The following is a 27904-nucleotide window of genomic DNA, read 5'->3' as shown; positions in this document are numbered from 1 at the left end:
TGTACCAACCCTTAATTACAAGAATCAATTGGGCAAAAACTTAATTAAGCTCAAGAGCAAAAGAACAGAGAGAGCTGCGTTGTATTCTTACGTGCATTCTAGAATATCTTAAAGTTTCAAAACTTCTAGGGCTTGGAGTAAACGACAGAGATTTCATGTTGAAAAGCAGCCATTGCCATATATATATATATATATATATATATATATATATATATATATATATATATATAATTACTATACATAGTGAGTTTGAACACAGCTCAAAGAGTCTTGAGAAGGGTTCGAATATTGCTCCAAGGATGTCGATCGAGAGGGCTAGAGTACTTCTCGATCGACGGGGCAACTATGTTTCTAAATTTTGAAAAAAAAATGGCTAGAAAGTCTTTGTTAAATGTATTAAAGAAGAGTGGTGTTATCTATATATTTCATTTTACTTCTTACAATTTTTTTTTCAGTGTGCCCAAAATACGGAGCGAAAACCATATGTCATCATACAATTTGAGGAAATGTTTTTCTTTTCAAGTGTCCCTTCAAGTGTTTAATGACATGTGGTGCTCCACTCCTCAACTCTCACACACTCCTCTCAACTTCTGATTATCAGATCAAATGAATTGAAAAAGTGAAATAGCACACCTATTAAAGAAATGTTCTTTTCAACACGAAGAGATATACAAGTTGAGGGATATTAAAACTGTGGGTATGTATCGTCAGTGCTTAGGATAGATTTCCATTTTCACTTCTTTATTAATGTTTATAGAAGAAAGATTTTTCCATTTAGAATATAATAAAAGTTCCAAGGTTTCTTTTTCGCAGTTTCACTATCTAGCTATTGTGGTCTACTAAGCAATCTTTATCTTCTCTTTGTTAATTTATAATAAACAAATTTAATTATTGAATATGGTCAAAGCTCTTCCCTTTTTATTATATAAAAAGTTAGTAATCATCTCTCTAAGTTGAAGCAGAAACGTATCAACTTATGTAAAAAAATGATCGAATCATATTTTCATATTTCAATATTAGAAAAGATATGAAGTTCCTTCCCAGTAGTGACACGGACACCGTAAATATTTTAAATTTAAATCTTCTCGTAAATTTACCGTCAATTATTATAAAGGAAAATTAATGAAAATGATTTGAAAACTTTGAGTTTTAATGATAAGGACAAAATAAATGGTAAAGTGAATAGTACCATGATTGACTTTTTAGTGTAAAAATGTGGTTTTTCGTTAAAGTGAACAGTACCGGATGTTTTTCGTTAAAGTTCCCTTATTATAATTTGTTTTCAAACTTAAACTACCACTAAAATATTTATCAAGGGATTCTAAAATGGAGTTTAGAAACAAAAATTCATCTTCACTACCATCATCATCATTGTCATTATTTCTACCGCCACTACCATTGCTTAGCATTGGCTCCGCCAACTTCCACCACCTCCACCCTACCCCTCTTAACAATGTCATTGCCACCATCAACACTTTCACCAGGGACTACCATCGTCACTAGGCCAGAACCCCGAAACTACCAACACAAACAATTACCCCCCACTAGTAAAAAAAAACACTTTGCGCGACGCAGGTCCTTCGTCGCGCAAAGTCAAAAACCGTCGCGCAAAACTTTGTCCAACTCACCTTGGTCACGCGCAAACCGTCGCGGCAAGGCAGTGACAGAAGGCTTTGCGCGACGCATGTAACCCTTCGTCGTGCAAATCCACTTTGATTAATACTTTGATTAATCAACATTTTGTGTTTTTAAGAAGAGTCAAATGTAACATTAGAAAACAGGTATTGCTTATTGGAGAGAAAATAGTTTTTATTGACCTTTAGTTTTAATGGAGAAAATAAAATGACCATTAAATAAAATGACCATTAATTAACCTACGCCGAAATATGAAATTATTTACTGAGAACAAATTTCCTATTATGCTTCATATTTTATGCATACATCATTCAAATTAAGTGTTTTTTATGAGAGGAAGAGAACAAAAAACTAAAAACATCACCCAAATGAAAGCAACAAGATCAAATCAATGTATTTAAAACTTCTATAGGGGCATGGATAATGCCATCATCAATATAAGATTTGACTGGGTCAGCTGTGAAATGATTAAATTGTAAGACATAATTATTAGGTCAGCTGTGAAATGATTAAATTGTAAGACATAATTATTAAGTGTAAAACATATTAGTATTCGATCTAATACAACATTAAGCACTAACTCTTGAATTGTTCAAAAATTGTTTTTAAATATTGTTTAAACTATATATTCAAAATAACTCAATGGCATAAGCATTAAGCAATTAGTGCAATTCACTCCTACATTTACATGTCTTTTCTGTATCTTTCATTCTTTCTCATTTTTATTTTGAATAAATTCCTGATTTTACAGAAACAACAACCAAGCTTTATACCATCAGGGCCGGCCCTGAGGGCATGGGCGGATCCATGTAGGGATCCGGGAGGTCCCAGAACCCTCCGGAAGCCCGAAGAAACACTTGTGATCGACCTTCGGGACCCTCCAACAATTGGGGCAGGTGCAGTGGAGAGGCTTGTTGCCTCCATGGATGTGCATGCAGCAGTGCTTATAACAAAGAAGAAGAGGTTTCTAATTTTTGTTTTAAAAGACCTAGCCGAAACGATAGCGTTTTTTAGCCAGGTAATTATAAAAATTTTAAAAACTAAAATATCTCTGTTTTTTTATACAGAGCCTGAGAACCCCGATTATTTCCAGTATCCCCAAATTATATTTAAGAACTCCCAACCCCAAATCATCGCAACCTCCCAACTTTAAACTCAAGTTACCCCATCCCCCAGCACCGTTTGTTGTTCCACCACCTCTAGCTGCCTAATTTTATTTCTTCCCAATTCATTTAAGTTTTTTAATCCCAGACTTTAGTCTCAACTCCCAATTGTAATATATATGTTACATTAACAAATTTCATCCTTGTAGAGTCATTAATTGATGCGTTATGTTGCTGGGGAGCATTTGTTGGTTTTATTACCTTTGAGATTAATCTTGATTATTATTATTATTATTTTAAAGTGGGACAACTAGTGGCAAGTCACGGTTATCCACCCATTATAGGGCCCTGAAAGACTCACAGAGGCATTTCAGCTTTCTCCTAACCATAGTCAAGTAGACTCAACAGCTTGGAGCCTCGAACCTGGGACCTCCTTGTTTTTTGTATTTTGAGAGCCGAAATCCATGCCCTTACTACTGGGCCACTTGATGTGATTGATTAATTTTGATTATTCAATGAACCAAATTCAATAAAAAATAGTGATATGGAACCGAACTAGTTTAATATATTTTTTTTGAACTTTTATCTTGAGACCCCCCGATCTTGAAATCCTGGATCCGCCACTGCCTGAGGGTAGCCGAGGTAGACGGTCGCCTAGGGCCTGTTGGGTTTTTGGCTCAAAATTAGGATGATGCAATAAATTAAGTTTGTGTTACCTATTTGGTTTTGGTGTCCTATTTGGGTTTGGTTTTGACTTCTTAGTTAGTTTCCTTGGTGGAGAGATTTTGTTAATTACCTATTTGATTAGGATTTGGATTTATTTCCTATTAGGATTCTTATTGTAACCTAAGTCCTATGCACTATAAATAGGACCTTAGGGTTAGTGTATTTAGTGTGGCTCATTCGTGTGGCAATTTGGTGAGAGTCAATTTGTGAGTTAGAGAGCAATTTGGGAGAATCTTCTCCGTTAGTTTTGGGTTCTCTACTCGTTTGGTTTAGGGTTTGTAATTTGTGGGATTTGGGTTGTGAGAGTTTAAACACTCTTTTGTAATTTCCATTTGTTTAGTGAAATTCCTCGCCGTGCTTCGCTCGTGGACGTAGGCTTTACGTCGAACCATGTAAATCTTGTTATAGTTTGAGATTGTTTGTCTTAGCTTTCACCTAGGACGTTGATATTGATACTTTGTTAGAATTTGGTTCCGTTTGTGCATAAAAGTACAACAGGGCCCCCAAGTTCGGCGGGCCCCCAAATTCTTTTATACATCCTATATATAAAATATAAATAAAGAAAACGTAAGAAACCTCAAAATTATTTCATTGGTGCAGTAGAAACGGTTTCACTCTATTTTCATTGGGGTGGGCAGTTCGAAACACCTTGTAGGCATTAGTTTTTGCTTTTTTCAAATCTATGAAATTAAAGATTAAAATTAAAGATAAATTGCTCTTTAACAATTTTAAAATTACAAGAATCAAAAGGAGTTAAAATAATTCAATAAATATTAATTTTGAATGAATTTAAAATTTTCAACTTTAGAAACAAAATAACAAAACCTCATGTTGGTGGGTGGTTTATGTTTAAACTCTTATTTATTTTCAAAAATATTTTAAATAAAAATTGTATAAATAGAAAAAACTTGAGTTTCTTAAATAAAAAACATACAAAGGTCAATTGTCACACACCCACCCATGTGACAAGAAGCTAGTGAAATTAATGGCCTCAATCTATCCAAATGCATTTTTTTTTCTTTTGCTTTTGAAAATAACAAAAACCAAAATAATCATAATTTTGTAATCCTTTTTCTTTCAACTTCTCAGTCTTTCTATTTCTATTGAATGTTTAAGCAACTATCACTTGGTCCTGAAGATTATAATTTGAGGTAACCATAACTTTGAATTTAAATTTTCTTTTTCAATAATTTATTGTTAAACTAGGTTATTCTAAATTGATTCGCTAGTGTCTGTTGATTTTAGAAAGAACACAAGAGAATCACTTGGCGTTGTTGAATTATTATATTTGTCAATTAAGTTTTATTGTTTTTTACTCTCTTGATCATCCAGTTTTATTACTCTTCACTCTCAATCTTAGTGCATTTGTGTATAAAGACATGTGACATGTAATATCAAGTAATGTTAGTATATATATTTTATTTTGATATTAATTTTAAATGATATTCGATGAAGATATATTTTTTATGTAATTAGCGAATTCTTTTTACTACATACCAATATACAAAGAGTCGGAGGTCTGAGAACTTTAGGGCCCCACTTTGAAGACTCGTCTAGGGCCCCCAAATTCTCAGGGCCGGCCCTGTATACCATTAATTGGTTGTATGAATCTTAGAATGTTACTGTTGTTGGTTTCGCCTAGTCTTCTGTTGCTTCAAGTACTCCATATCTTTCTTTTTTTTATATAGTTTTTTTTTCCAAGTCTTCAAAAACTTTCCTCTATCTCTTTTTTCTCTAAACCCTCCATCTAAATTGATGAAGACCTCAGAAGACTTTGAAATATAAACTAGATGAAGACCTCAGAAGACTTTGAAATATAAACTAAATAAAAATCAAAAGAAAAAGTTAATAGGCAGGGAAGTGGGTATTTCCCTCGTGTTAGATATCAAGGTAGAATCATTGTCATTTTTTGCTTTTCTTGCTTGGTATTTCTAAAGTAAAAGATGATAATTTCTTTTTCCACTAGTAAAAAGGTGAATTGCCAAAATTCATATTTCAAACATGCGTGTTGACAGCATCACTCACCACAACTAAAAAGAAAACTGATGTTACTCTTTTTATCACCATGATTCATGCCATATATATAGCTCTCAAGTGGGTCTCAGTCCTTTTCATAGCTCATCAAGGACTAATTTTATTTCTTTTTCAATTGACCAAATTGTTGTTCCAAATCACAATCCCCACCCCTTATCGTGTGAGAGATACACGACTCCACAAAATCGTGGAGAAAAGCGTGCATAAAAAAATTCGCGACAAATTCATAGAATTTTATGATTATAATCGGAATTGTTCAATTAAAAATCATTATGAACTGATCATTTATAAAATATATATATATATATAAAATATCATTTAGTTATCGAACTGTATAATATAGTCAGAATTAATAAAGTATTACGAATCTTCTATCTATTTGCTATAGTTGATTAACTAAACAACCTTAATTTCAATTTGATTTTGCATAGAGATAAATCTTTACATAGTGTTTTTTAATATGAACAATTCCGATCATAAGTACAAAGCTCTGTGAATTGTCCACGAACTACTTCGAGGAGTTACTCCACAATTTTGTGGAACCAATTTTCTCTTGTTTTACCATTTGATTTTCATAGGAGAAGTCTGTGCATTGAGAACACTTATCACACAATATATCATCCAACGTATCATATAATAACATCAGGTAGCCGTGTTCCGAGCATACGAAAAACTTTCTCGTATTTGGGGTGAAGCAATCAAGTTGTAGGGCAAGTAGAAAATGATGCGGCTTTTTAGCCAAAATAGTCTCTGAGATTTGAAACAATAAAATTGGTCATTGAGTTTGTCTATAATCAATCATTTTGGTCATTTTGTGAAAAATCTCCATAAAATAAGGGTAAAATGACAAAATATCATTATTTTTGTCAAATCATTTTGGCATATTAATTATTAAATTAAGGATAATTTTATCATTTTGATCCATATTTAACATAATTTTTCACCCAAGGACTAAAATGATTGATGGTGGATAATCTCAGGAATCACTTATACTGATTTCAAATCTCAAGGATCAAAGTAGGAAGTTATGTAAATCTCAAAGATCATTTTAACTAAAAGGCAGCACGTTTGACCTCATTGGGATACCTGAGTGCGCCTCAAATGGTCCAGTGTGAGCCGCGAGCGGCAGAGCAATGCCTAACCAACACGTATTTCGCTTGACAGGGACATTTAGGTAAAAATCGAAAAGCACACAAGCCTTTCCCACCCTATATAGTCTTTGTGGGGACATGCGTAACAAATTAGAGATCACATTTTTTGGGCTAAGAAATATCTATAACCTCCTCCATTTAATTATTTAATCAGCACTCATAGCGTCAGCCGCGTATGAGTGATTCGTGACCGTTAATGTATTTGAGATCTGTATTGCGTCAACGTTAAGATTTGAGATGTACTATCTACACATCTCATTTTACTTCTCACACACTTTTGATAATTTTTATTTGTTGATCTTCTTCAATTCATCCGATCTGACGGCCGAAAATTTAAAAAATGTGTGAGAAGTAAAACGAGATGTGTGGATATCACACCCCTAAGATTTTCTTATCACACCCCTAAGATTTTCTTATGAACATAACTGTAGCATGCTACACACCCCTATAATTTCTTATGAACACATAGACAACTAACTGTAGCATGCTTCCACTTTTAGCAATGCCCTAAATTTTTGCATTTCCCACTTTGTCCTACAAACTTATGCCACTATCCCCAAACCATCGGTTTCAGTTCTGTCATAATTTTACATTAATTCTATCTTGTGCAATGGACAACCAAATGCATCAAGAAAATGCTACTTGGAAGAATTGATTTATTAGAAAAAAAATATTGAGAAGAATTAAAACTTAAACACCTGCCACAAATTCAAAAGCTTCTATTGTGCACAATGGACCAAAAGTTAACCTTCAATTTGATGGAATAATTGACCGAACTAAATGCAAGCTTGCAAGCAGAACATTGACACAAATTAAAAGTTTAGGAGGCAAAAAGTAGAACAAGGCTATAAATTAGGGGCTAAAACTAGAAAATCTTATTTCACACAAGAATACCATCTCATAATTTACAGAAATTATTCCATGCCACGAGCATTAATAACTTGAATTGATTTGAATAATTGTTTTTATTGTGATCTTGTAAATACAAGTTATCTAATGTTCGTAGCATTTAATGCAACGTAGCACCGAAGTGAAGCCCCATAATTTGCCACAAAAGCTAGAGTTGGACATGAACCTTAGAATTGCGTTCAAGTAGAGGCTTTTCTGGACTCATTGAACGGACAGAAGGGACCATTTATAAACATGAAAGATGCCTTCCTGTTTGGCATCCACACTGAGTGAGACACAAAGGGGAAATAGAAAACGGTTTCTGTGATTTCATCATGCGTTCCAGGTTCCAGCCATGCCGACCTAAATGGGGCAAGTTTTAAAGCAACTGCTGGAAGCCGCTACAGAAAACATCGACTGTTGCAAAAACAAAATACAAGTCAAGAAAAGGAGTCAACCACTTGGGTCCTTTTGTTATAGTGGCCTTACACTGGATCTTAGCTGATCTTTTACTGTGTGATGGAGTCTGGTGATAACCCACTTAATTAAACACTGATTTGACTCGTAATATTAATTATAACTCGGTGAGTCGACTAACAATACATAAAGAAGATAATAGTAGAGACTCTCTTGTAGCCCGTGTCACCATGCAGCAAGCATCGTGCACTTATTGAATACATGGACAAACGATGTCATTAGATTTATATCTTGGTTACAAGAGAGTTTTTTCTTGTATGATGAGGTTTAGTGATAATTGACTCAATATACTTATTTGACGCGTCATCTTATTACGCGATAAATCGACTCACACAACAACAAAGAGACAGGAGAATAAATAGATTTTTGCTTTAATCATTGCAGATCTTGCTTAGTACTAATCCTATTCTAAACTACCCATGATGTTTTAATTTATTATTTACTTTCCGCTTATCTTACTCACCAACCATTTCATCCACCCAAATCAAGTGTGTATCCAACATCTATGATTACTTCACCCACTTGGTCATCAACCTATAGTTTAATGTTCCAAAAAAAGGTGGGGTCCAGAGAGAAACAAGGTATATTTGTAATATTAAGCAAAATGAAGGGGAGGATTGTAACCATCTCCTTTATATACAACCCATCTATGTTCCACTCACAATACCCAACGTTTCTAAAGCCAAAGTTTTGTTCTTACCAACAAGTTGTGACAAGCAAAAGTATGGGGAATTGCTTGGTTATGCAAGAAAATATAACAAAGGTTATGAGACCTGATGGGAAAATCTTAGAGTACAGAGCAGACATGAAAGTTTACCAGGTGTTATCGGAGTTTTCCGGCCATGCAATATCTGAGACGGCTCCAGTCTACCAGCATCTCCGGCCAGACTCCAAGTTGCTTGGTGGTCACCTCTACTATCTCGTACCTCTCCCTCTGCCACCGCCGAAAAAGGCTTCCCAGAAGAAGGTGAGGTTTTCGGAGCCTGCAGAAGCCGAACCTGAACAAGAAACAAAAGTCGTAAGGATTAAGCTGGTTATTAGAAAGCAAGAGTTGCAGGAGATGTTGATAAAGGGAGGAGTTGCGGTTCTTGATGAAATGGTCTCTCGGCTTCAAAGTGAAAAAGGCGTAGAGAAGAGTAATACTAGCAGCTTCAACGATGATGGTAAATGTGAAGGGTGGAAACCTGTTCTACAAAGCATACCTGAACTAAACTAGCAATAGTATAATCGTTAGTATGTAGAATTGTATACTTATCTCTCCTTTCAAACAAAATGAAAAGGGAAAGAAGAAAAGAAAACAAGTATCTCTCCGCATGATCGGTTTTCTGTAACATACATGTAAAGTAAACAAAGACCCATGAAAAAAATACAGTTTAGCTTTTCTTTCCCTTCTCACATATAAGTTCTTAATACAACAATAACAACAAAGCCTTATCTCACTCAATGAGGTCGGTTGTATGAATCCTAAAACATTACTGCGCTCGGTATTGATAGAAGTTCTCAATCTGTTCTCTATTTGGTATGTTGCATCCTAATCGTAGAATCTGCAAGTCATTCAAAACCTTAGTCTCATGCATCTCTGTAGTACACAAGAATCACAACCAAGCCCCAACAACAAAGAAGAAGGAAGAAAGCCTTATTTTACTAAATGAGGTCGGCTGATAAATCATAGAATGCCATTGAGCTCGGTTTTACGCTAAGTCTTCCGTTAGTTAAAGTACTCTATGTCTTTCCTTAAATTCTACATCCAAGTCTTCCTATGTCTTGATCTAACATTTTGCTCTAAGCCTCTATCTCATAAGTGAAAAAAGAAAAAACAAAACAAAACGTCTAAGAGAAAAACACAGAAAGTTAGTTATAATAAAACGGTTCAAGCTAAAGAAATGAATTTCCAAGAAATTTCATACAACTTGGTGGTAAAAAGGGGAAGAAACTGTCACGTCATAACAAATATCAAAAGCGAGGTAAACAATTTTCTATATCAGGTCGAAATACCAACGAGCATGTAATATGACGAAAGGGTGATGTAGCAATACATATGCCTCACCTGCCAAATCACAAAAAAAAAAAATATATATATATATATATACAAAGCATATCTTATGTTATTGGCACGTCAAAATAGTTATCCTCCACTCCACCCGAATGAATAAAAATGAGGAAGGAGTGCCCTTTTGAAATGTTAATAATAATTCCCGCTATTGACACATTATCTTTTGGGATGTGCTATCCACACATCCCTTTTTACTTATCACACCCTTTGTTAATTTATATCCTTTAAGGTCGTACCCAGTGCACAAGGCTCCCGCTTTAAGCAGGGTCTGGGAGAGGTGAATGTCGGCTAGCCTTACCCCCATTTATGGAGAGGCTGCTCCCAAGTCTCGAACCCGAGACCTACCGCTCATGGGCGAAGGCACTTGCCATCGCACCAAGTGCGACCTCTTAATTAATTTATATCCTTTGATCTTCTTTAATTCATCTGATTCGACGGCCGAAAATTAAAAGGATGTGAGAGAAGTAAAAAGGGATGTGTGATATCACACCCCTATCTTTTTTATGCATCCAAATTATTACATTTTGTGGTGGTGGTGGTGCTAGTGCTCCCATTATGAAAGCCTCTTGCAACTTCCCATAATGGAATGATAGAATAAGTCAACTGCTCTAGTAAAATTGCTTGTGTGTGTATATCATGGAAGAAGGGCAATAGATTACCTCTACTGTACTTCATATACCAAACATGGTGGTTCCGGTAGCACTACAGAAATGTTTTACTGATGCTTAGGAGTATTCTTGGTCAATCCAACCTATTATAAGATCTTGTAAGGTTTCTCCTTTTACCGATGTGAGACTCTTTTATCTTCACATCCTCACACGCTCCCTCACATGTAGTGAATTTTCAAGCCAAACTTGTGGACAACACAAATTGGGTGATCTGGAGCACGTGTAGCCGTTGGGCTTCACACATGGGCCAACCTGCTCTGATACCATAAAGAAAGTTGAGGTTCCACTATAAAACCAACTGGCAATATGAGAAGTAACTCAACCTGTTATAAGACCTTGCAAGGTTTCTCCTTTCACCGATGTGGGACTCTTTTACCTTCACATCCTCACAATATATACATAGAGTCCTTGTTGCATCATTCTTACAATCATGTAACTGAACTCTAGGTAAATGAAAGCCAAAAGAACATTTCATTCAGTAAAGATCTACTTGTTGCGTTCAGTAACAAATTCAAATTACTAAGTAGGACACTCTACAGTCTACAAGAAGAACTAGATGGCCAAATAATATTGCAAACTATGCAGAAACTTATTAGCCAAGTTGTCCACTGAAACGGTCTGTATCTACCCTTTATTTCCCATATCAGCTTCTCGTAGAACAAACATAGGTCCCTCCTTGTTGATAGGAAACCAGATAAGGAAATAAAAGGTCCTACAGAAAAGCACAAGTACTTTAGATTTCTTTATAGCACATGGTTGTGCTATTGGCATTTCAAGTTTGAATTATAGCTACTCTGTTTCGTCTTACTAGGACATGTATTCTTATCTAAACTCTAAAGAACAATCAGGAGGCCATGTTCGATCGCTTTTCGATCCCAGTGGGTAGTCATACATTCAAACTTCACTATAAGCACTATAAAGGCCGAGACTGACTAGGTTGCCATTACTTATTTTGGCTTCCATCATAAAGCACTAGGCACACTGGGAGTAGCTTAGTTTTATATGTTGGTGGGCACCTGTAATGCAAGCAAGAAACAATGACGTATGCATTTCACATTTCAGTTAAACAACTCTCACTTCTTATGCACCAATAAGTATCTCAAGTCAATTAACAGAATTTCCCTCCATAATCATCTGAATGAACAATGAATTTATATACCGCTGACTATATGCATGCATAAGCAACAACTTGAAGAGAATGAATGAAAAGGAATAAAAGAGAACCGGATGAACATATTCAATGGCACCAGAAGAATAGGTGAAGAGAGTAACCAATATACATCTCAGAAACTGGTATGTCACAAACTTTATGTAGTCCCTATTACTATATTTACATACTGTATGACATTACATAATATATTTGATTGGCAGATATCCGACTCACTTTAGTTTCTACTTTCTTTACAGGAGAAATGGTGTATAGTTGATCGACCACAAGATTGTAAATTTCTGTATAGAAACTACTATTCCTCTTTACTTTCGACTTCCAGACTGATCTCATTACGCCGTTGAAATGGAAGTGTAAATGGTGGATTATACTGCATTCATATTGAAAGGGAAAAGTGTAAATGGCATTTTAAAAGACAATGTGTACATAAAGTACCTTGAAATTAGATTGTTCTGACATATTTCTTATTTATAATGCAGTGAAGAACGTACCTGTGCAACTTCCACTGAAGTTCCCTCCTTCACTTGGAACTGTCCATCATTTTTCAGAGCTTCCCTTAGCTTGGATTCTCGTTTCTTAACTTCCTCATTAGTAACAAACCCTGATTTGACATTGCGAGCATAAACTGTCATGATGCAGTCGAAAAATCTAGACTAAACAAACCATAAATTACTCTCAGTGAAATTGAGACTGTAATTATTACCACATGTTTCCTGCAATTAACTAATACTTAACTAAACTTCAGCTACAATAGCACACCACATGAACTAGATATAACCATGCTCAACAACTAGTGGAATCTTGGACTTGAATGCAATTTACCACATAGAATCATGTACTTTCAATACAATAACCCAAATTCACAAAATATCTACATAGCTGATAATATAAGGAGAGAACAGACCTGAAAAGGCAACAACTGCAACTACTTTCCTAGGGACCTCTTCGATCCTTACAGATGGATCTTTAGGCAATGGCACATTGGCACCGTATTTCGAGGGAATGACAAAGGACATCTGCCATTTATCTTGATCTCCCAGCTAGATACAATTATAGAGAAAGTAGATCGTGAAAAAAGAAGGATTAAATATAACATATTGGGAAAGAGGCCAAAATACCAATCCAGACTTACACCACCAAAACATATATTAAAATTAAATATTCAATTCCAAAATGGACAAACTAAATGAGACAACCATGGCCAACTTCATGAGCTAATATTTTGGTGTATGAGTTTCTTGCAACATTTTTGCACGGATAATTATAAGCATTTGAAACTTACACGAAAGAACATGTAATCTCAGCAGAACTTCAGGTATAACATCTTAGTTTGAATCATCAGCAAAATACACATGGTGCCAGATAACATTAACATAAGATGAGTGCATAAGAGTTACCCTCTTTGTTATCACAGGAGTTGTCATTTCCATTTTCTCCCCATCAGATTGAACTTTACGTGTATAAACCGGTGTGGTCATCTCCATTTTCTCCTTTGTGGTATTCTTAACCGGCATAAGAATAAAGTAAGATAGCCAAACAGGGTTAGATGGATAACAAAATCACATTAAGTGGTTAAATAAACAAAATTATATGTTAAAAACCATATCATTGCAAGAAGGAAAATAAATAAAAACCCTGAAAAGAAAAGGGGGACGAAATTTCGAAGTACCTTACCAAACAGGTATTCAGCTAAGACATTGAAGGATTGAGATGCACCATTGAAATCAAAACCAGTCTTTCCAGGCATTGTTGTCTCTGCTATAATGTAAGGCTGATTCCACACAGTCACAATCCCAATTAGTCATTGTTTACATGAAACAGTGAATTACAACTAAACTGAGTAATCGCAAGATGGCGAAAATGGAACCGAAAAAAAATGAAGCTTTTTGCAAAACCTCAATTTCTCTGATCTCATATTGGTCTCTCTTACTCAGAACTTTGAACTTCACCGTTTCAAGGTCCGGAACTACACCAAATATACACAGAAAAATTAATTGAAAATAAATGCCGCATATGTGGTTAGGCCAGTTAGCCAGGGGCAACCTGTCCCGGCACCCAAGTTCGAATCCCCATTCCCGTATATTAGAGTACTTTAAAATATCGCTTTTTCAAAAAATGCCCAAAAATTTACCTGCCATGAGGGCTTCTTCGAGAGTACGAGCCTCGAACTGTTTGGGGAAGACGTATTTTGCAGTCTCCGTGGCCAATTCGAGCAAAACTGCAAGTTAAAAGGGCAAAACGTTGAAGCAAAATTGTTGGCAGGGATCAAATTGTAAACTTATGAAAGCTTCAAGTGTGTGTGTGGGAGGGAGATGTGTTGAACATTTACGTCGCTGGGAGAGAGACGACGCTTGAGAAGCGAGAGCGGCAACGAGGGAGACTCGGGCTTCTAGAGCGGACATGGTCCTCCTCCGCTGCTGCGTCGGGGAGGGGACGGCGGCGGCTCGGTCCGTCGCCATGGAGATGGTGGTGAGTCGTCTGAAGATGTTAGGGTTTCCGGAGAAGGAAGTGCAGGTTAGGGTTTTGGAAGGGTGCGTGTGAGTGAACGACATTGAAAGCTTTTTTCTTGATTTTTTTGAATTTTCTGTTGCAGAGGGGAAGTGAGAGAGGGAGCGGTGGTTATTATTTTCCCGGGAATGGGTGTTACTTTTAATGAAATACCATATTCACCCCTCACAGTGGAGGGATATTGCAGGTACTGACCCTCAGTTTAGTTTTTTTTTTTTTTTTTTTGATATTGTGCTGATAGCGTGGGTTCAAACCATATCGATAACTAATCTAACATTTAACTTACTAACGCTATCGCTCGACTCAGTTTAATCATTTGAATTGGAGATGGAAAACTATTTCTTAAAAAACTATATTTTTAAGGACAATACTTGTCTACTTATAGTGATGAGTACTCATTTTTTTATTTTGTCCGATGATAATTTAACATTTATTTTATTATTTTAAAAAAATTGACATCTTATTTATTTATTTTTACTTAAAAACAAAGAATATATGACATCTTTTATTAGGCTAAAAGTGAATACCTATGTATTATTTTTTTTCTTTTTTTTTTTGTGAAAAAAAAATGATATTATCTACACGGAGGGAGATTGAGCTTAGTCTCACAATAGACTAACAATAATGTGAATCAAATATAAGACCTCCCACTTATAAAGTAAAAAAGAATACTACTAGTACTAAGTGACATGTATTGTCCTATTTTGAATATGCTATATTTAAGAGTAGTGGCTAAATATAGCACAATAATTGGAGATGGTTAGTGACGAGAGACTTTTCACTGTGCTGGAAACACGTTATAGTTCACCAAGTGTCATAATAACTGATTGTACACTTGAAAAATATTTCAACCACTTGTATTAGGACACTTGTTATATAAGACCGTGTTTTCTAGCACACTAAAAATTCATCTTTAATAACCCTGTTTTGACACGATAAACACACTTATCAACAAAAAAAACTAGTATTTCATGAAAATTGTTTTTTCTCAGCTTCTTTACCATTGAATGATTGCTTCACTTGGATAGCCTGACAGTGATACAAACAGAAAATTATTATTGTTGCCACAGAAAATTCTCTTCGTGGCATGTTATTACATTTTCTTGTACAAATTTTTTCTTCTCAATATTTTTGGAGTGCTTATAACGCTTAAAAAGAAATCTTCATAATATTCTTGCCCGTAAGACAATTCATATTGATCAAGTTTTGTATGCATCTCTTCACAAAAATTTGCATGGTTTTTGCTATAAAAGATATGAAGGTCTTAGTTGTGCCATAAAATGTGAGAGAATGTGTGTACTGATGAATGTTAGAGTGTTAAGTTGTATATGAGATTTTGGAGGAAATTAAAATTAATTTAACATTTCACGGGCACCGTTCTATTTTGAAAATGTATAATTAATATGTGCAATATAAAGTAGACGTTATCATTGCTATAAGTGATGATAAATACATGCTTATCGATTTTGATGATGAGTTTGATGATTAAAGTAGCTGCCACTCTGCATCGGCAAATATAACCACATTTATTCACCCATTTAAAATTTGCCACAGTTATTCATCCATTTAAACTTGATGATTACAGTTATAAATGAGTTATTATAAGTATTACTCCCAAGTACAAATATGTAAAATTAAATCGTGTATTTTGTGTAGCGGAGTTAAAGTTTCTCACAATGAGGCCAAGTTGTGCAGTGTAGCCATGTCAAGGCTCTCAACCCCAAGTTGTGCATTGTAGCCATGTCAAGGCTCTCAATCCCAATATGGTATATGAAGTAGCAAATTTAGGAAATAAAGATACACGTTTTTATTTACATTTTCCAACAAAAATGAATATTTTACATCTCGTCATTGGAGAGATTTCTAGCCAACTAAAAAATACATCTTTCAAGGTTTTTTGCATCCCATTGGAGATTCATTAATTACTTTAGTTTATAAAAAACCTACCTATTATATCCAAAAACTATGTTTCCTTCCCATCACTAACAAACATAGAGAAAATTTTCATTTCCTATCCCCAATGAAAAGGCATGGAAATCATCTACCATGAATAAAAATAGCCTAAAAGTAATACATGACAAACTCGGAGCTTAATTTTATATCTTAAGGCTCCAATCTTGATTTGTATCTTAAGGCTCCAAACTCTGTTTCGGCGCATTATCCAGATGCAAATTTTCATTGACCCAAAAAAATAAGGGAACTTTAACGAAAAGCACCCGGTACTGTTCACTTTAACGAAAAACCACATTTTTACACTAAAAAGTCAATCCAGATACTATTCACTTTACCCTTTATTTTGTCCTTATCATTAAAACTCAAAGTTTTCAAGCCCTTTTCATTAGTTTTCCTAAAAAATAATAGCTTCTACTCATAACTTACAACGCGGTTTTTTTCGAAGTTAAAGAGCTGAACTCTCCTATGCAATGAATTTTTCAAAATACATAAACCAGAATAACCTAGATGTCAAAATAGTGCACACATAGAACTGAAACCAGAATAACCTAGATGTCCAAATTGTGCGCGAACAGAACCGAAAGATACTAGAAATGCACTAAACAGTCAAGGCCTCCTGCTGGGCATGCCAAGCAACGACGTCTTTGTATGACAAGTTGCCTCCAAAAACATCCAAAGCGCTGCCAACAGTAACATCTACGTGTCCCAGTCCTGCCACTTTAATCCTCTCTAAATCAGCCATTACAGTCACACCACCAGCATAAGTTACAGGAATCTGGCACCCAAAAACATAGCCTATAAGTAATTTGAACATGTACAATGCATGAACATAAGAATTTCAAAATGTCTGCTCCCCATGCCTGATTCCACCATAACATGAGTGCAGCATGTAGCCCCAAGCCTTCTGGCTTAATCAGAATAATAAAGTCTCATGCTTGACGGCTTTGTACCGATGGGGCATATGCATTTGAATAACCATTCACTATACAAATGATTTGGATCACAACAATCATGGATCAGTTCTTTGTCTTTCCAAGGTCATCTATGTGAGGAATAAAAACATATTTCGACTCTGTTCAACTGAACACCAAACAGCCAACAGTAGTGAAATGACGAGATGGAGCTACATTTCCAGAAACAACCCTATAGAACTTTAAAAACCTGTGCAGTTAGCAAAATACATAAATGTGCCATTTTATTACAAAGTTACCAACCGGTGAATGCTTTCCAAGCAACGCCACAAGCTCCTCATCAATGCCCAGCCTGCGATAAGCAAAAATAAGATTTGTTAGAACTCAACGGATAAACATGTTTGTCTATTGGATGTCAGGTTGGGGGTGTGGGGATGGTACTCATACCGATATGCAATTGTAAGCTTTCAACAAGTATAGTAATTAACTAAACAAACAACGAAGTAGACCATCTGGAATTGGCAAATGTATTATCAGTATGGTTATTCTAAAGCTTATGGCTAGCAAGAAACTTCAAATGAAATTATAGCAGAAGCTAAACTCAAAATTGGATCTTACCATCAGAAATGGAAGAAAAAAAACATATTATTATAAATTAATCCATCCTTTACTTGAATAGTGGATTTGACTCAAAACTCAAAAGTGATGTAGTTTTATCTGTAAATAGGGGGAAAATTCTTGATATCAGAAAAAAAGTGTGAATGGGAACACGAAAGGATATAGGAAAGAAAAAAGAAAAGAAAAGCATTTATCAAGAACACGACGCATCGAACTCACAGACCTTTAAAAATTATATTTCTCAGTTCTCACAACTAGAGCAGAGAGAGCTAAAGCCCCAAATAGATTTCTCAGGCAAGGAGAAATTTTTAATTCCATTATGGAATATCATTTTCCTTTAACTACTAATTATAGTCGAAACCTCTTTTTAAGGCATTAATATTGTAAAATTCAATTGGACCAGTGTATCTGTTGTGGCGATGGAATAAAATGGCAACATATTTGACTTACTTTTTCCCTTCAACATCAACACCATGTACCAGAAATTCATCTGCAAAGTTGGCAAGAAAATTCAATATTTCCTCATCAAGATTCACATCACTGAACTTCTGCCATCTATCCGTGACGATTGCATATTTACCATCCTGCACATTAAAGCAATTCATATATGAAAATTAAGACCACCATTTAAACGCCTAGAAAATAGGTAGTAAAAAATACTGAAGGAAAACATTAAGGATAAGAAAAACTTTAATAATGATTCGATATTTTTAGTGCTGATATGAAGATTTGCAATTGTCTGTGAAAATTGCTACTCTAGTCAAACACCACCAATATGATCTCAATTTTCATTAAACTCGGATTACAACGAATCGAATACACATAAAAACTGCTTAAGATGAAAGTACATAAATAACTCTGCTTAGCCTTGAAAAGAAAATAAACAAATAGACAATGACAAGGGAGGTTTCGTTCTTCATTAGCTTCATACCCTCTTTCTGCAGCTAAGGTCTAAAACAAGCCTCTCTTTTCCAACAACAAGAACAAGATCTTTAAGCCTTTGAAGGTCCATTTGTCCATTGTTAAATACATACTGCAAAAAAAAAAACCATGCCAAATGTAAAGAAATGATTTCGTGACACAATTTGATCTAAATAAATCTTCTTTAATATATAGGTGTAAAAGGTGAAAAAAAGGTGGTAACTTACGGAGGTGACAATGACATGGCTAGCCCCTTCTTCTATGTAATGCAAACAATTTTCTGAATTGATCCCACCTCCTACTTGCAAGCCACCTGGATTATACCAGTCCTCGCAGCAAGGTCAGCAGAGGAAAATCTGTAAGTTCCAAACATATCATCAACAATAGAGATTAAAGTGAAATAGCATACTCCCAAGGCACTCAACCAACTTGAAAATCTCAGTATCTGCAATAATAATTAGACGCTGATGTTTTTTGCAGAATTGCTAAGTATCTGAAGCTAAGTAACAATCTTTTAATCTAATTTACACTCATCCAGCCAAATACTACCTCTTGAACTGCACATCAAGATCAAAACTGATAGATGAATCCAATAAGAATCACTTCTCTAATATTAACAAAATAATTACTAGACGACTACTTATAATCATTTGATCCGACAATTGTTCAATAATATCTAAAACAGCAACAGAATATACAAGAACAAGAAGGCAGGCAATAGACCCACCAGGATAGGCATGCAAAGCTTCAATGGCTGCAGCTCTACTAAAAGTGTCAGCTCCAAGCATGATCACATGACCACCTCTAAGCCCATCTTCTTTATACATCTTTGCATACTCCGCCGCGGACTTATCCGACACAAAATTGGTAACAAGAAACGACCCATCATCCTTCGAATCCGAAAGGGTAGACCCAACAATTTGTTTCACTTTACCCTGAAGTAAAAATCAAATAACAAACACAGAAATCCCAAAAGAAAGATAATTCAGCTCATCACAAAAACATATATAACCGACTTACAGAAAACCCCAAATGATTCAAAAGAATGAGCTGTGATAAACTGAAGTTGCAGTACCTTGTGTATGTCAATGCAAGGCCGGAAGCGAACGGCGCAATAGATCGAAAGCCGCCGGGTGAATCCTGCACCAGATAATGGGAAAATGCGCGTTGAATCACTGCATGAAAAGGGTAAATACCAAAGTAGAAGATGAAACGGAAGCAGAAATATACTTACCGGAGGCCATGGAAGGTCTGGCAGTCAAAATTTTAGGGCTTTTTGCGCCGAAAATTGAAGAACTCGGAAGCCTGTGAAATGTACGAACATCGGAAGAGAAAGCGGCATTGAAGGTCTCAACTTTCATTCTGCTTCTGCGCCGAAGTTTTTATTTTTTTGCTTTTCAGTCCAGGTTGAAGAATAAGAGAGTGACTTGGGTTCCGTATTGTATCTGAAGGACGGGGTATTTATGTCAAATCACCCAAGGTTGGGTTTTTTTTTTCCTTCAAATTGGCCACCACGTTTTTAATTTTTACAATTTACTCCCGAAAATTTTACAACTGCATCAGTTCAGGAGGGTTTTGCGCATACAAGGTTTTAAGCCCTTGGTAATATTAAAAACACTTCAAACTTAAACACATGATTACAAGTGAACATTTGAGGTGAATGAAGTTGAATTTTTACTGTAAAATTAATTGATAATATAGAAATTAATCGAACTCTTTATAAGGATCATACAATGTAACGTTCATCTTTTTCTAATCAAAGATTTGTATATAAAACTTACAGTTGTCGAAGTATTTTTAGTTTAAATATAATTTACAACAAAACTTCTAGTTAAAATACCATAAGTTTAGTTTAGGTACCGAGAGAAAAGTCAAGCAGAACATGTTCAACATATTCATAAATACTACTATAATTCAAAATAGTTACATGATTGATAATTTATATTATCGCATTTTTCTCGACTAGTCAACTTTTTTGTTGTATATACATGTGATAAACTATAAACTCACACAAAAAACATAATTAAAGATGAAAAAAAGTTGCACCAATTGCTATATTTTCTATTTCATTTTTTAGTAATGACTTTAAATTTTTTGGAAAAAAATTGCGAGATAAATGATAGTGGCAGGCAACATTGTGGTTTATATTAACCTTTAACAAGAATCGAACTTAAAACACCCCACTTACAATTAAAAAAGAATACTAATACTAAGTGGTGACAGTTTTTAATAAAAAATTTCCGAATTAATATTTGTCTAATTTATTTTTTTTTGTTGGTCGAACTCGATAAGAGTCCAACAGGTTCAATTCGAAGCTCTGCAAATTCTGAGCCACTCGCCAAGAGTTCCATGGCCACAACAACTTAGCAAAAACCCACACAACTTCCGAACCAAAATTCAATCCGTCAATGGCGTCGATTGCCACCTGCTTCACGCTTCCGCAGAAGCCCCACTGTCCTCGCCGTCGCATCTTCAAATCCTCACTCCTCCCCAACCCTCCCAGAACCTTCCGTCTCCACCCGACGCTCGTTTTCCCCGGATTTGGCGCCAAGTTTCGGGAATCTAGGGGTTTGGTGTCGGCGGTGAAGTCGAGCCTCGACGCCGCCAGCGCTGCAATCAGGCCCGGCGGAGCTGTGGAGAGCGATAAGTTGCCTTCGGATGTGAGGAAGCGAGCGATGGAAGCTGTGGACGCTTGTGGAGGGAGAGTGACGATTGGTGACGTGGCTGGCCGGGCTGGGCTCAAGCTTAACGAAGCTCAGAACGCTCTGCAAGCCCTCGCTGCTGACACTGAAGGATTCTTGGAGGTAGTTATTTCCAAAAGAAGTTTAGAACTTGGAGTTGTTTTGAAAATGTTTGTGAAGAAAATGAATGGGGTGTGTAGGATTGTTTAGTTATTTTCAAAAATTTATGAACTTGTAGTTGTTTTCTAAAATGTTTGCGAAGAAAATGATGGGGGTTGTAGGTTTGTTTAGTTATTTTTTCGTTTGTGGGTGAGTGCAATTGTTCTTTTCAAGATGGTCCCAACAGGTTTCGGATGAAGGCGACGTGCTCTACGTTTTCCCCAAGGATTATCGGGCGAAGCTTTTAGGAAAATCGCTTAGAATGAGAGTTGAGCCTGTGCTTGAGAAGGCAAAGGTAGTAACTTTGTGGAATTTTTGGCTATAATGTTTGACAATTGGAGCTAACATAATGCGTTTTTGCAGGCTGGGGTTGAGTATGTAGCGAGGGTTTCGTTTGGAACTGCCCTAATTGCTTCCATTGTTCTTGTTTATACTGCAATTGTTGTTGCTCTGTCTTCTGGTAGAAGGTAAGTTTCCAGGGTAAATATTATTATCTTATTGTTAAATGTTTTCTTTATGGGCAGAATGGTTGACACTAGTATTTTGGTTACAGTGAAGAGGACAATCGTGGAAGACGTGGAGGAAGGTCATATGATTCAGGGTTCACTTTTTACATGAATCCCGGTGACCTCTTTTGGTAATACCTTCTTCTATACTTCCTTGTTAAGTACGTTTTTCATAATACTGTGGACTGGTTTCAGATTTAGTTATTTTAGTTGTTGGAACTTGTAAGAGACTTTTGCTCACACCTTGTTTACTATTTATTTCATTAAGGTACTGGGATCCATATTACTATAGGAGGCGACGAGTACAAACAGAACGAGTACAAACAGATGATAACAAGATGAATTTCGTTGAATCCGTATGTAATGGATTTGATCATTCTTTTTCTATCGTCTCTTTACTAGTTTTGTATTTGAAGAAGAAAGTATTGACTTTATGATGTTGTCTTTTAGATTTTCTCATTTGTATTTGGCGATGGTGATCCGAACCAAGGAATCGAAGAAGAGAGATGGAAGTTGGTAATAATCGAGCACTGAGTTCAGTGGTTCGTTGCTTTAAACAATTTGTTTCATTTCATTGGTTGTGTTTGTATGCTTTTATATGCAATTAGATTTCTGTCTTGTCAGAGTAAACTAGCATATTGGGGTATTCATAACTCTCTCTCCCTCTTTCTCTCTCAATCAAGCTACATTCACATAGTACCCCCTCTTAAAATCTTGCAAAGACCTTTTAGGCTTGACTTTGAGATAGGATATGGTATTTTGTCATAGATTCTTATGTTAATCCTTGATTTAATACTTTGGAAAGAAATATACAGGAGTTTACAGCTTTTGTTGAGGTCAAATACAGGAGTTTATAACTTTAATCATCATTTAAAGCATTATATTTATTTAACAACAATCTCTTTCATGTGTATATGTAAAATCCAAAAACAAGAAAGAAAAAAGGGAATTGTTAGGTTAAAGTAATGCGCTGAATTCATCTATGACTTCAGTTGGTAAAAATGTGGAAGTTGTAGGAATGGGGATTGTGTAATTGGCGGATAGCTTTTTGACTAGATCAAAACATAAGAACTGCGCTGGTCTTGTGCTTGGGAATTGTCATGATTGTTTTGAAACTGTTGTTACATTCCCAAAGCTATATATAAACTATATGATGTGATATTGGAAAATGTAAGATTTTCACAAATACTGAAGGTAATTGGGGATCCTCTCTCAGAAACTGTCATCCACCTGTGGTATAGTCCTTGAACTTCCTTAGTTGTGTGATTCTTTGTGTTATTCCTAAAGTTTGATAGTCTGTTGCTACTTATTATCTTGGAACTGTCTTTTTTTTTCTTTATTTTTTGTCATTAAAAATTATGATAGATATATATAAAAGTATAATGACAAAATTATCCCTTGAATTGTAAATGCAGATCGGACAATACATATCCTCTAAAGGTGGTGTTGTTGCAGCTGAAGAACTTGCTCCATATCTTGATATAGAATCTTCAGGGGATACTCTGGTAAATATATATATTTTTTTTCTGTTGTCATGTTCGTTTGAGTTTCCAAACTCTTGTAATGGAGTTTTTCTTGTATTTGGAGAATTTGTACTAGTTCCAGCTGAGATTAGATTATTTACGGTTAATAGTAAGCACTTGCATCCATTGGTTAGTTAATTTAACACATCAGAATATTGGAGAAGTTCAGCATGCATTGCGTTGTATCCGTGCTGAAGTAAAAGTATTAAGTACTTTCATCTGTAAAGTCAAATCACATTTGCATAATTCCTCATAAGAGATTCAAACAAAAATTGTTCAAGTAAATGGTGCTTCAAAACTTCATACTCAATAATGTATATAATCGTGATCTTTTATTTGTTTCTTTGTAAATGAAAAAGCTTCCAAACAGCTGTCGAGCTCACCTATTTTGTTTTGTGTGGTTTGGCTTTTTATTGAGCACTTCAGTCGGTTCAAACTCTACATGGCCTTGAAGTTTTCAGTTTCTTTTACTATATTCAGCATTTTCCTTCTAAATTTTTATTACGCTGCTTGACATTTTACTTTCTGTTAATTTCAGAATGATGAAACATACATTTTACCTGTTCTGTTAAGGTATGAGGGTCAGCCTATCATAGATGAAGAGGTATGTTTAACGTTGATGTTTTAAAATAAATGGCTTCTATTTTGTCTTCTTTCTCCATATACATAGGGGTGGGCAGTCGACTGATCCAAACCATATTGGTCGGTTTGGTTTGGTTTTGAAAGAAAAAAGTCAAACAATTTAAAAACCGAACCGATTTATTTTTGATTTGGTTCGACCAAAACCAAACCGAATCAACCATGTATCTTTTAATTATTAATTTATTTTCCACATGTCAACGTATTAGATTATTTGAGGCCTTACAAAATACATATTATAAGTCTCAATATATTATAAGTTGTAATGACTATTAACAATTAGGAGATGTATATGTATTTTATGCTTATATGAGGTTGTAATTAGTAAATCGTTCGCTAGCATGAGTTTTTATTTAATTGAAACTTAGTTCTATTTGACTTGATGAACTTTTCATGTTCCCCAAAATTTAATTTTTCAATTGAATTGGAATGGGTGAGATGTATGGATGTTTAGAAGATTAAAACTCTTGAAATGTTGAACGTTTTTTTATTTATGTGTTGGATAGGCTTGAAATGATTGAACCAAACCGAATCAAAACAATTAACAATGGTTTGGTTCGGTTTCAATGGTGGTATTTGTCAAAACCAAACCGTTGAAATCTAGTTGGTTCGCTTATATTTTTGGTGTCAAACCGAATGAAAACCGATCCGTGCCGCCCCTGCATATACATATAGAGATGAGAACTGTTGGATAAATAAGGTTCTGTTTCCCGTGGCCTGGTACATGCTTGCAAATTGTGAAATCGTTCCGTTTCTATATTGGATTTCATTACATAGATGAAACAATATAATATTACATTGTCATTCATAAAAAAATTGGTTATGATGCAGGGAAACATTCTGTACAAGTTTCCATCTCTACAGCGCACAGCGTCTTCTCAGAGGAGTGGAAGGAAGGAATATGTGGGGAGAAGATGGGCTGATTTTGTTGGAGGTGTTGACAAATTTTTCCAGGAGAAGAAGTGGCAATTCAGGTCATTTATTATGTTTGTTGTTGCCGATTATGTTGTGAATTCATCTGGAATTTAAAATGAAACAATCAAGTTTTCTGTGTTTGCAGTAACACTAGCATTTCTGAGAGAGCAATGGTTGCTGGACTTGGTGGACTAAATTTATTTGGGGTTATCATTCTTGGAACCATCTTAAAGTATGTATGACTTGAACTTTGTAATTGCTTGGTTATTTTTACTCTATATTGCTCTGATGCCCACCGCTTTCTTATTTGAAGGGATACTACAACTGCACCAGCTGGTTTTATTGAGTTTATTAATAGCATATTTCCACTACTTCAGGTATGATTTGATTTCAAACAAATTAAAGTTCCCTACCTGCAATCAAGAATTTGTACTTTTTTGTTAAATGGTTGGGTTCACACGCAATCCTTCTCTTGAATAGTGGATAGGGATCCCTCTTATGAAGCTCTCCCTATATGAAGACCTGATTAAATCCTCAGGCACTATTGAGTTGGATTTTATCTTGCCTCACAATTATTTTGCAGATTTATGCTGGTTCTTTCTTTGCAATTCCTTTGTTCCGGTGGTTCCTCCTGCTTAAGACAAACGCTGACATAGAAAAAAGAAATAAAGCAAGACAGCAGTTTGCTCGATCCCTTGAATTGCCGGATATCTCACTTAGAAGAAAGGTAAATTGGTGCTTCTCTAGATTGTCTTGATTAATGGTTTCTATCTCAAACTGCACTTGTGTGCTTTGTCATTATTTAAATTTGTACTCACAGTCTCGCACGCTAGTTTGTAGGGGATAGGTATGAGATCTATAAATGAAATTTCACCTAGTGCTGATCAAGCCCTCCCTCCCTCCCACTCTTAATGCATAAGGCCTATACTTGCTTGAGGAAAACAAACTCTTAATGATTGCGTTGCCATTGAAAACATACCAATCTTCTTAACTCAAAATTAAGTTGAACATACTAGTGCAGCAATGCTGCATTTGTTAACTGTTGTAAGATATGAAGTTTCAAACTAAAAAATAGCGGTAGTTTTCTTCACTTGAACGCACACATGAGGTTGTCTTAGGGTGCAAGGTATAGGATTTTTCATAAGGTAACCATGTACTTGTTGATGTAAAGACAACTGAAATAAAGAAAAAGGAACAAAGAACGGAAACTAGATGAACTCTGTTCCTTCAATGATTAAAACAATATTTAGTTATATATTTTCTGTATGATGTTTCAGCTCCTCAGTGCTCGGGAAATGGCCCAAAAAACATTCATAGGGCAGGATAGAATTGTATATAGCACGGACAAGGATTTGGTTGAGCAAGACTATGAAGCCCAAGAATGGGATAAGAGGTTTCGAGAAATCGAAAAGTCAGATTGAGAAGAGGCTACTGTTAAATGGTAAGTATATACATTTCTTGCCTTGGATGAAAATACCATTTGCATTTCTAGGTATCTTGTAAACAAATGCCACTGCAGGTATGGTTGGTTCATTGAGTGCCCGAAAATTGAGGGCATTTGGTATATTTATCAGTTGGACGACTCCTTTTAGTAGTCTATGGATCAAAAGAGCAGATGTTCTAGGTTTATTTCTATTTGACGTATGTCTACTTGTTGGTGAACTTGAAACACGGTTCTCTAAAACAAACAGTTATCAGGCCAGGATTCAAGAACGCAAGGGTTACTAAGTTACAGTGAATCTCGTCAAATTTTTATTTTTTTTCACATGCTGATTAGGCAATTATATTTTTTGTTACAGGGAGAGCTACCAGTGGTCTTCCTCAAGAATATTAGAGCTTCAAGCTGTCGATTGGCAAGCTTACGCACCCTCGGTGGTATTAGCATTTGTTTGAAATGTAGATTGACATTCTGGAGTTCTGGTGGGGTGCAACTGGGAAGAAAGTAAGAAACCTTGTAATATAGATCTCAGGTGGACAACAAAACTATTTTACACACGAAAGAATCTATGGATCATGAGGCTCATGTATATGTTTCGGCATATCCCCTTGTGTCTGGAATTTGCAGAATCGGACACAGGTAGCTTTCCGTGGCCGTGAAAGTCACCTGAGAGGGAAAAAGAGGGCCGATACTAGCTTCTCACTTTGTTAACTTTGTCGAACGAACTAATAGAATACTGAGTGTTAGAAACAAGCCCATCATAGTTGAGAATCTGCTGTTCATCTCGGGATTGTTTCTACTAATACTGTTTTTTGGTTCATCTTGCGTTTCGTTTTCTCTTGCGCTGAGACGTATTTATACTGTTTTGCACCAGTTGTCATCAGTATTTTAAAAAACGCGCCTTGGGGCGCGCCTGGCGGCCTTGTAGGTGGGGCTTTGTCACCTCTGTTTTCTTGGATTGGGGGGAAACTCGCCTAGGCTTCGTCGGGGCGCGCCTGAGGCGTTGACTGGGTGTTCCTATGATCCAAAATCTTGCTTGAAATCTGAAATGTTCTGGAAAACTCTATGCTCTATAACTATGTTGCAACGGCGTCTTCACAAAGAAGACGACCGCGTGAGGGAGAAGAAAGGTTTTTTTTATTTTTTATAGACTTGGCCGAAAATGATGTCGTTTTGGCCAAATCTTTTAATTCTTTTTAAATGACTTGGTTCAAAACGATGTCCTTTTG

At 35.7% G+C, this 27904-nt stretch overlaps 4 protein-coding genes across 8 annotated transcripts; 2 read left to right on the top strand and 2 right to left on the bottom strand.

Moving 5' to 3' along the window:
• The first annotated feature begins 8738 nt into the window (after positions 1-8738).
• On the top strand, positions 8739-9230 carry LOC103449457 (uncharacterized). The gene has a single exon (XM_008388779.4). The coding sequence runs from the start codon at positions 8739-8741 to the stop codon at positions 9228-9230; it is 492 nt and encodes a 163-aa protein (XP_008387001.3).
• A 2760-nt stretch (positions 9231-11990) lies between these two features.
• Positions 11991-14538, bottom strand: LOC103449456 (heme-binding-like protein At3g10130, chloroplastic). The gene is made up of 8 exons (XM_008388778.4): positions 14233-14538; positions 14035-14121; positions 13799-13869; positions 13573-13674; positions 13301-13405; positions 12808-12943; positions 12395-12504; positions 11991-12273 (listed from the first exon to the last, which is right to left on the bottom strand). Exons 1-8 carry the CDS (start codon positions 14453-14455, stop codon positions 12199-12201), a joined length of 909 nt encoding a protein of 302 aa, XP_008387000.1. The 5' UTR covers positions 14456-14538; the 3' UTR covers positions 11991-12198.
• Positions 14539-16568: 2030 nt separating this feature from the next.
• Positions 16569-20250, bottom strand: LOC103452289 (1-(5-phosphoribosyl)-5-[(5-phosphoribosylamino)methylideneamino] imidazole-4-carboxamide isomerase, chloroplastic-like). Of its 5 annotated transcripts, XR_011574026.1 has the most exons (10): positions 20049-20247; positions 19890-19954; positions 19542-19749; positions 19042-19127; positions 18825-18926; positions 18344-18477; positions 17579-17627; positions 16913-17139; positions 16780-16867; positions 16569-16611 (listed from the first exon to the last, which is right to left on the bottom strand). XR_011574026.1 is itself a non-coding variant. In XM_029090648.2 (8 exons), the coding sequence occupies exons 1-8, from the start codon at positions 20173-20175 to the stop codon at positions 16963-16965; spliced, it is 948 nt and encodes a 315-aa protein (XP_028946481.1). In that variant the 5' UTR covers positions 20176-20250; the 3' UTR covers positions 16720-16962. The 5 variants fall into 5 exon arrangements, 1 of the variants encoding a protein (XP_028946481.1); XR_011574025.1 differs by having other exon boundaries at positions 16780-17139; positions 20049-20250; XR_011574027.1 differs by lacking the exon at positions 16569-16611 and adding an exon at positions 17225-17444 and having other exon boundaries at positions 16720-17139.
• Positions 20251-21068: 818 nt separating this feature from the next.
• LOC103452376 (uncharacterized protein At5g03900, chloroplastic) lies at positions 21069-27495 on the top strand. The gene is made up of 14 exons (XM_008391897.4): positions 21069-21618; positions 21842-21949; positions 22018-22121; positions 22208-22291; positions 22429-22516; positions 22611-22676; positions 23576-23665; positions 24222-24287; positions 25154-25296; positions 25383-25469; positions 25551-25614; positions 25821-25964; positions 26515-26678; positions 27037-27495. The coding sequence occupies exons 1-13, from the start codon at positions 21223-21225 to the stop codon at positions 26656-26658; spliced, it is 1584 nt and encodes a 527-aa protein (XP_008390119.3). The 5' UTR covers positions 21069-21222; the 3' UTR covers positions 26659-26678; positions 27037-27495.
• The last annotated feature ends 409 nt before the right edge of the window (positions 27496-27904 follow it).

The sequence above is a fragment of the Malus domestica genome, chromosome 12, assembly GCF_042453785.1.
Source record: "Malus domestica chromosome 12, GDT2T_hap1".
Lineage (NCBI taxonomy): Eukaryota > Viridiplantae > Streptophyta > Magnoliopsida > Rosales > Rosaceae > Malus > Malus domestica.
This window is presented reverse-complemented; position numbering and strand designations above follow the sequence as displayed.

What these genes read in the sequence shown, in the direction of transcription:
- LOC103452376 (XM_008391897.4), top strand. Translation starts at nt 21,223, where the DNA reads ATGGCGTCGATTGCCACCTGCTTCACGCTTCCGCAGAAGCCCCACTGT. An exon ending in ACACTGAAGGATTCTTGGAG is followed by an intron (nt 21,619 to 21,841) that starts GTAGTTATTTCC and finishes TGGTCCCAACAG; the next exon opens with GTTTCGGATGAAGGCGACGT. An exon ending in GCTCTGTCTTCTGGTAGAAG is followed by an intron (nt 22,122 to 22,207) that starts GTAAGTTTCCAG and finishes TTTTGGTTACAG; the next exon opens with TGAAGAGGACAATCGTGGAA.
- LOC103449457 (XM_008388779.4), top strand. Translation starts at nt 8,739, where the DNA reads ATGGGGAATTGCTTGGTTATGCAAGAAAATATAACAAAGGTTATGAGA.
- LOC103449456 (XM_008388778.4), bottom strand. Translation starts at nt 14,455, where the DNA reads ATGTCGTTCACTCACACGCACCCTTCCAAAACCCTAACCTGCACTTCC. An exon ending in CGAAGAAGCCCTCATGGCAG is followed by an intron (nt 13,870 to 14,034) that starts GTAAATTTTTGG and finishes TATTTGGTGTAG; the next exon opens with TTCCGGACCTTGAAACGGTG. An exon ending in CTTCAGTGGAAGTTGCACAG is followed by an intron (nt 12,274 to 12,394) that starts GTACGTTCTTCA and finishes ATATGAATGCAG; the next exon opens with TATAATCCACCATTTACACT.
- LOC103452289 (XM_029090648.2), bottom strand. Translation starts at nt 20,175, where the DNA reads ATGAAAGTTGAGACCTTCAATGCCGCTTTCTCTTCCGATGTTCGTACA. An exon ending in CTTGCATTGACATACACAAG is followed by an intron (nt 19,750 to 19,889) that starts GTACTGCAACTT and finishes TTTTTACTTCAG; the next exon opens with GGTAAAGTGAAACAAATTGT. An exon ending in GCCATGTCATTGTCACCTCC is followed by an intron (nt 18,927 to 19,041) that starts GTAAGTTACCAC and finishes TTTTTTTTGCAG; the next exon opens with TATGTATTTAACAATGGACA.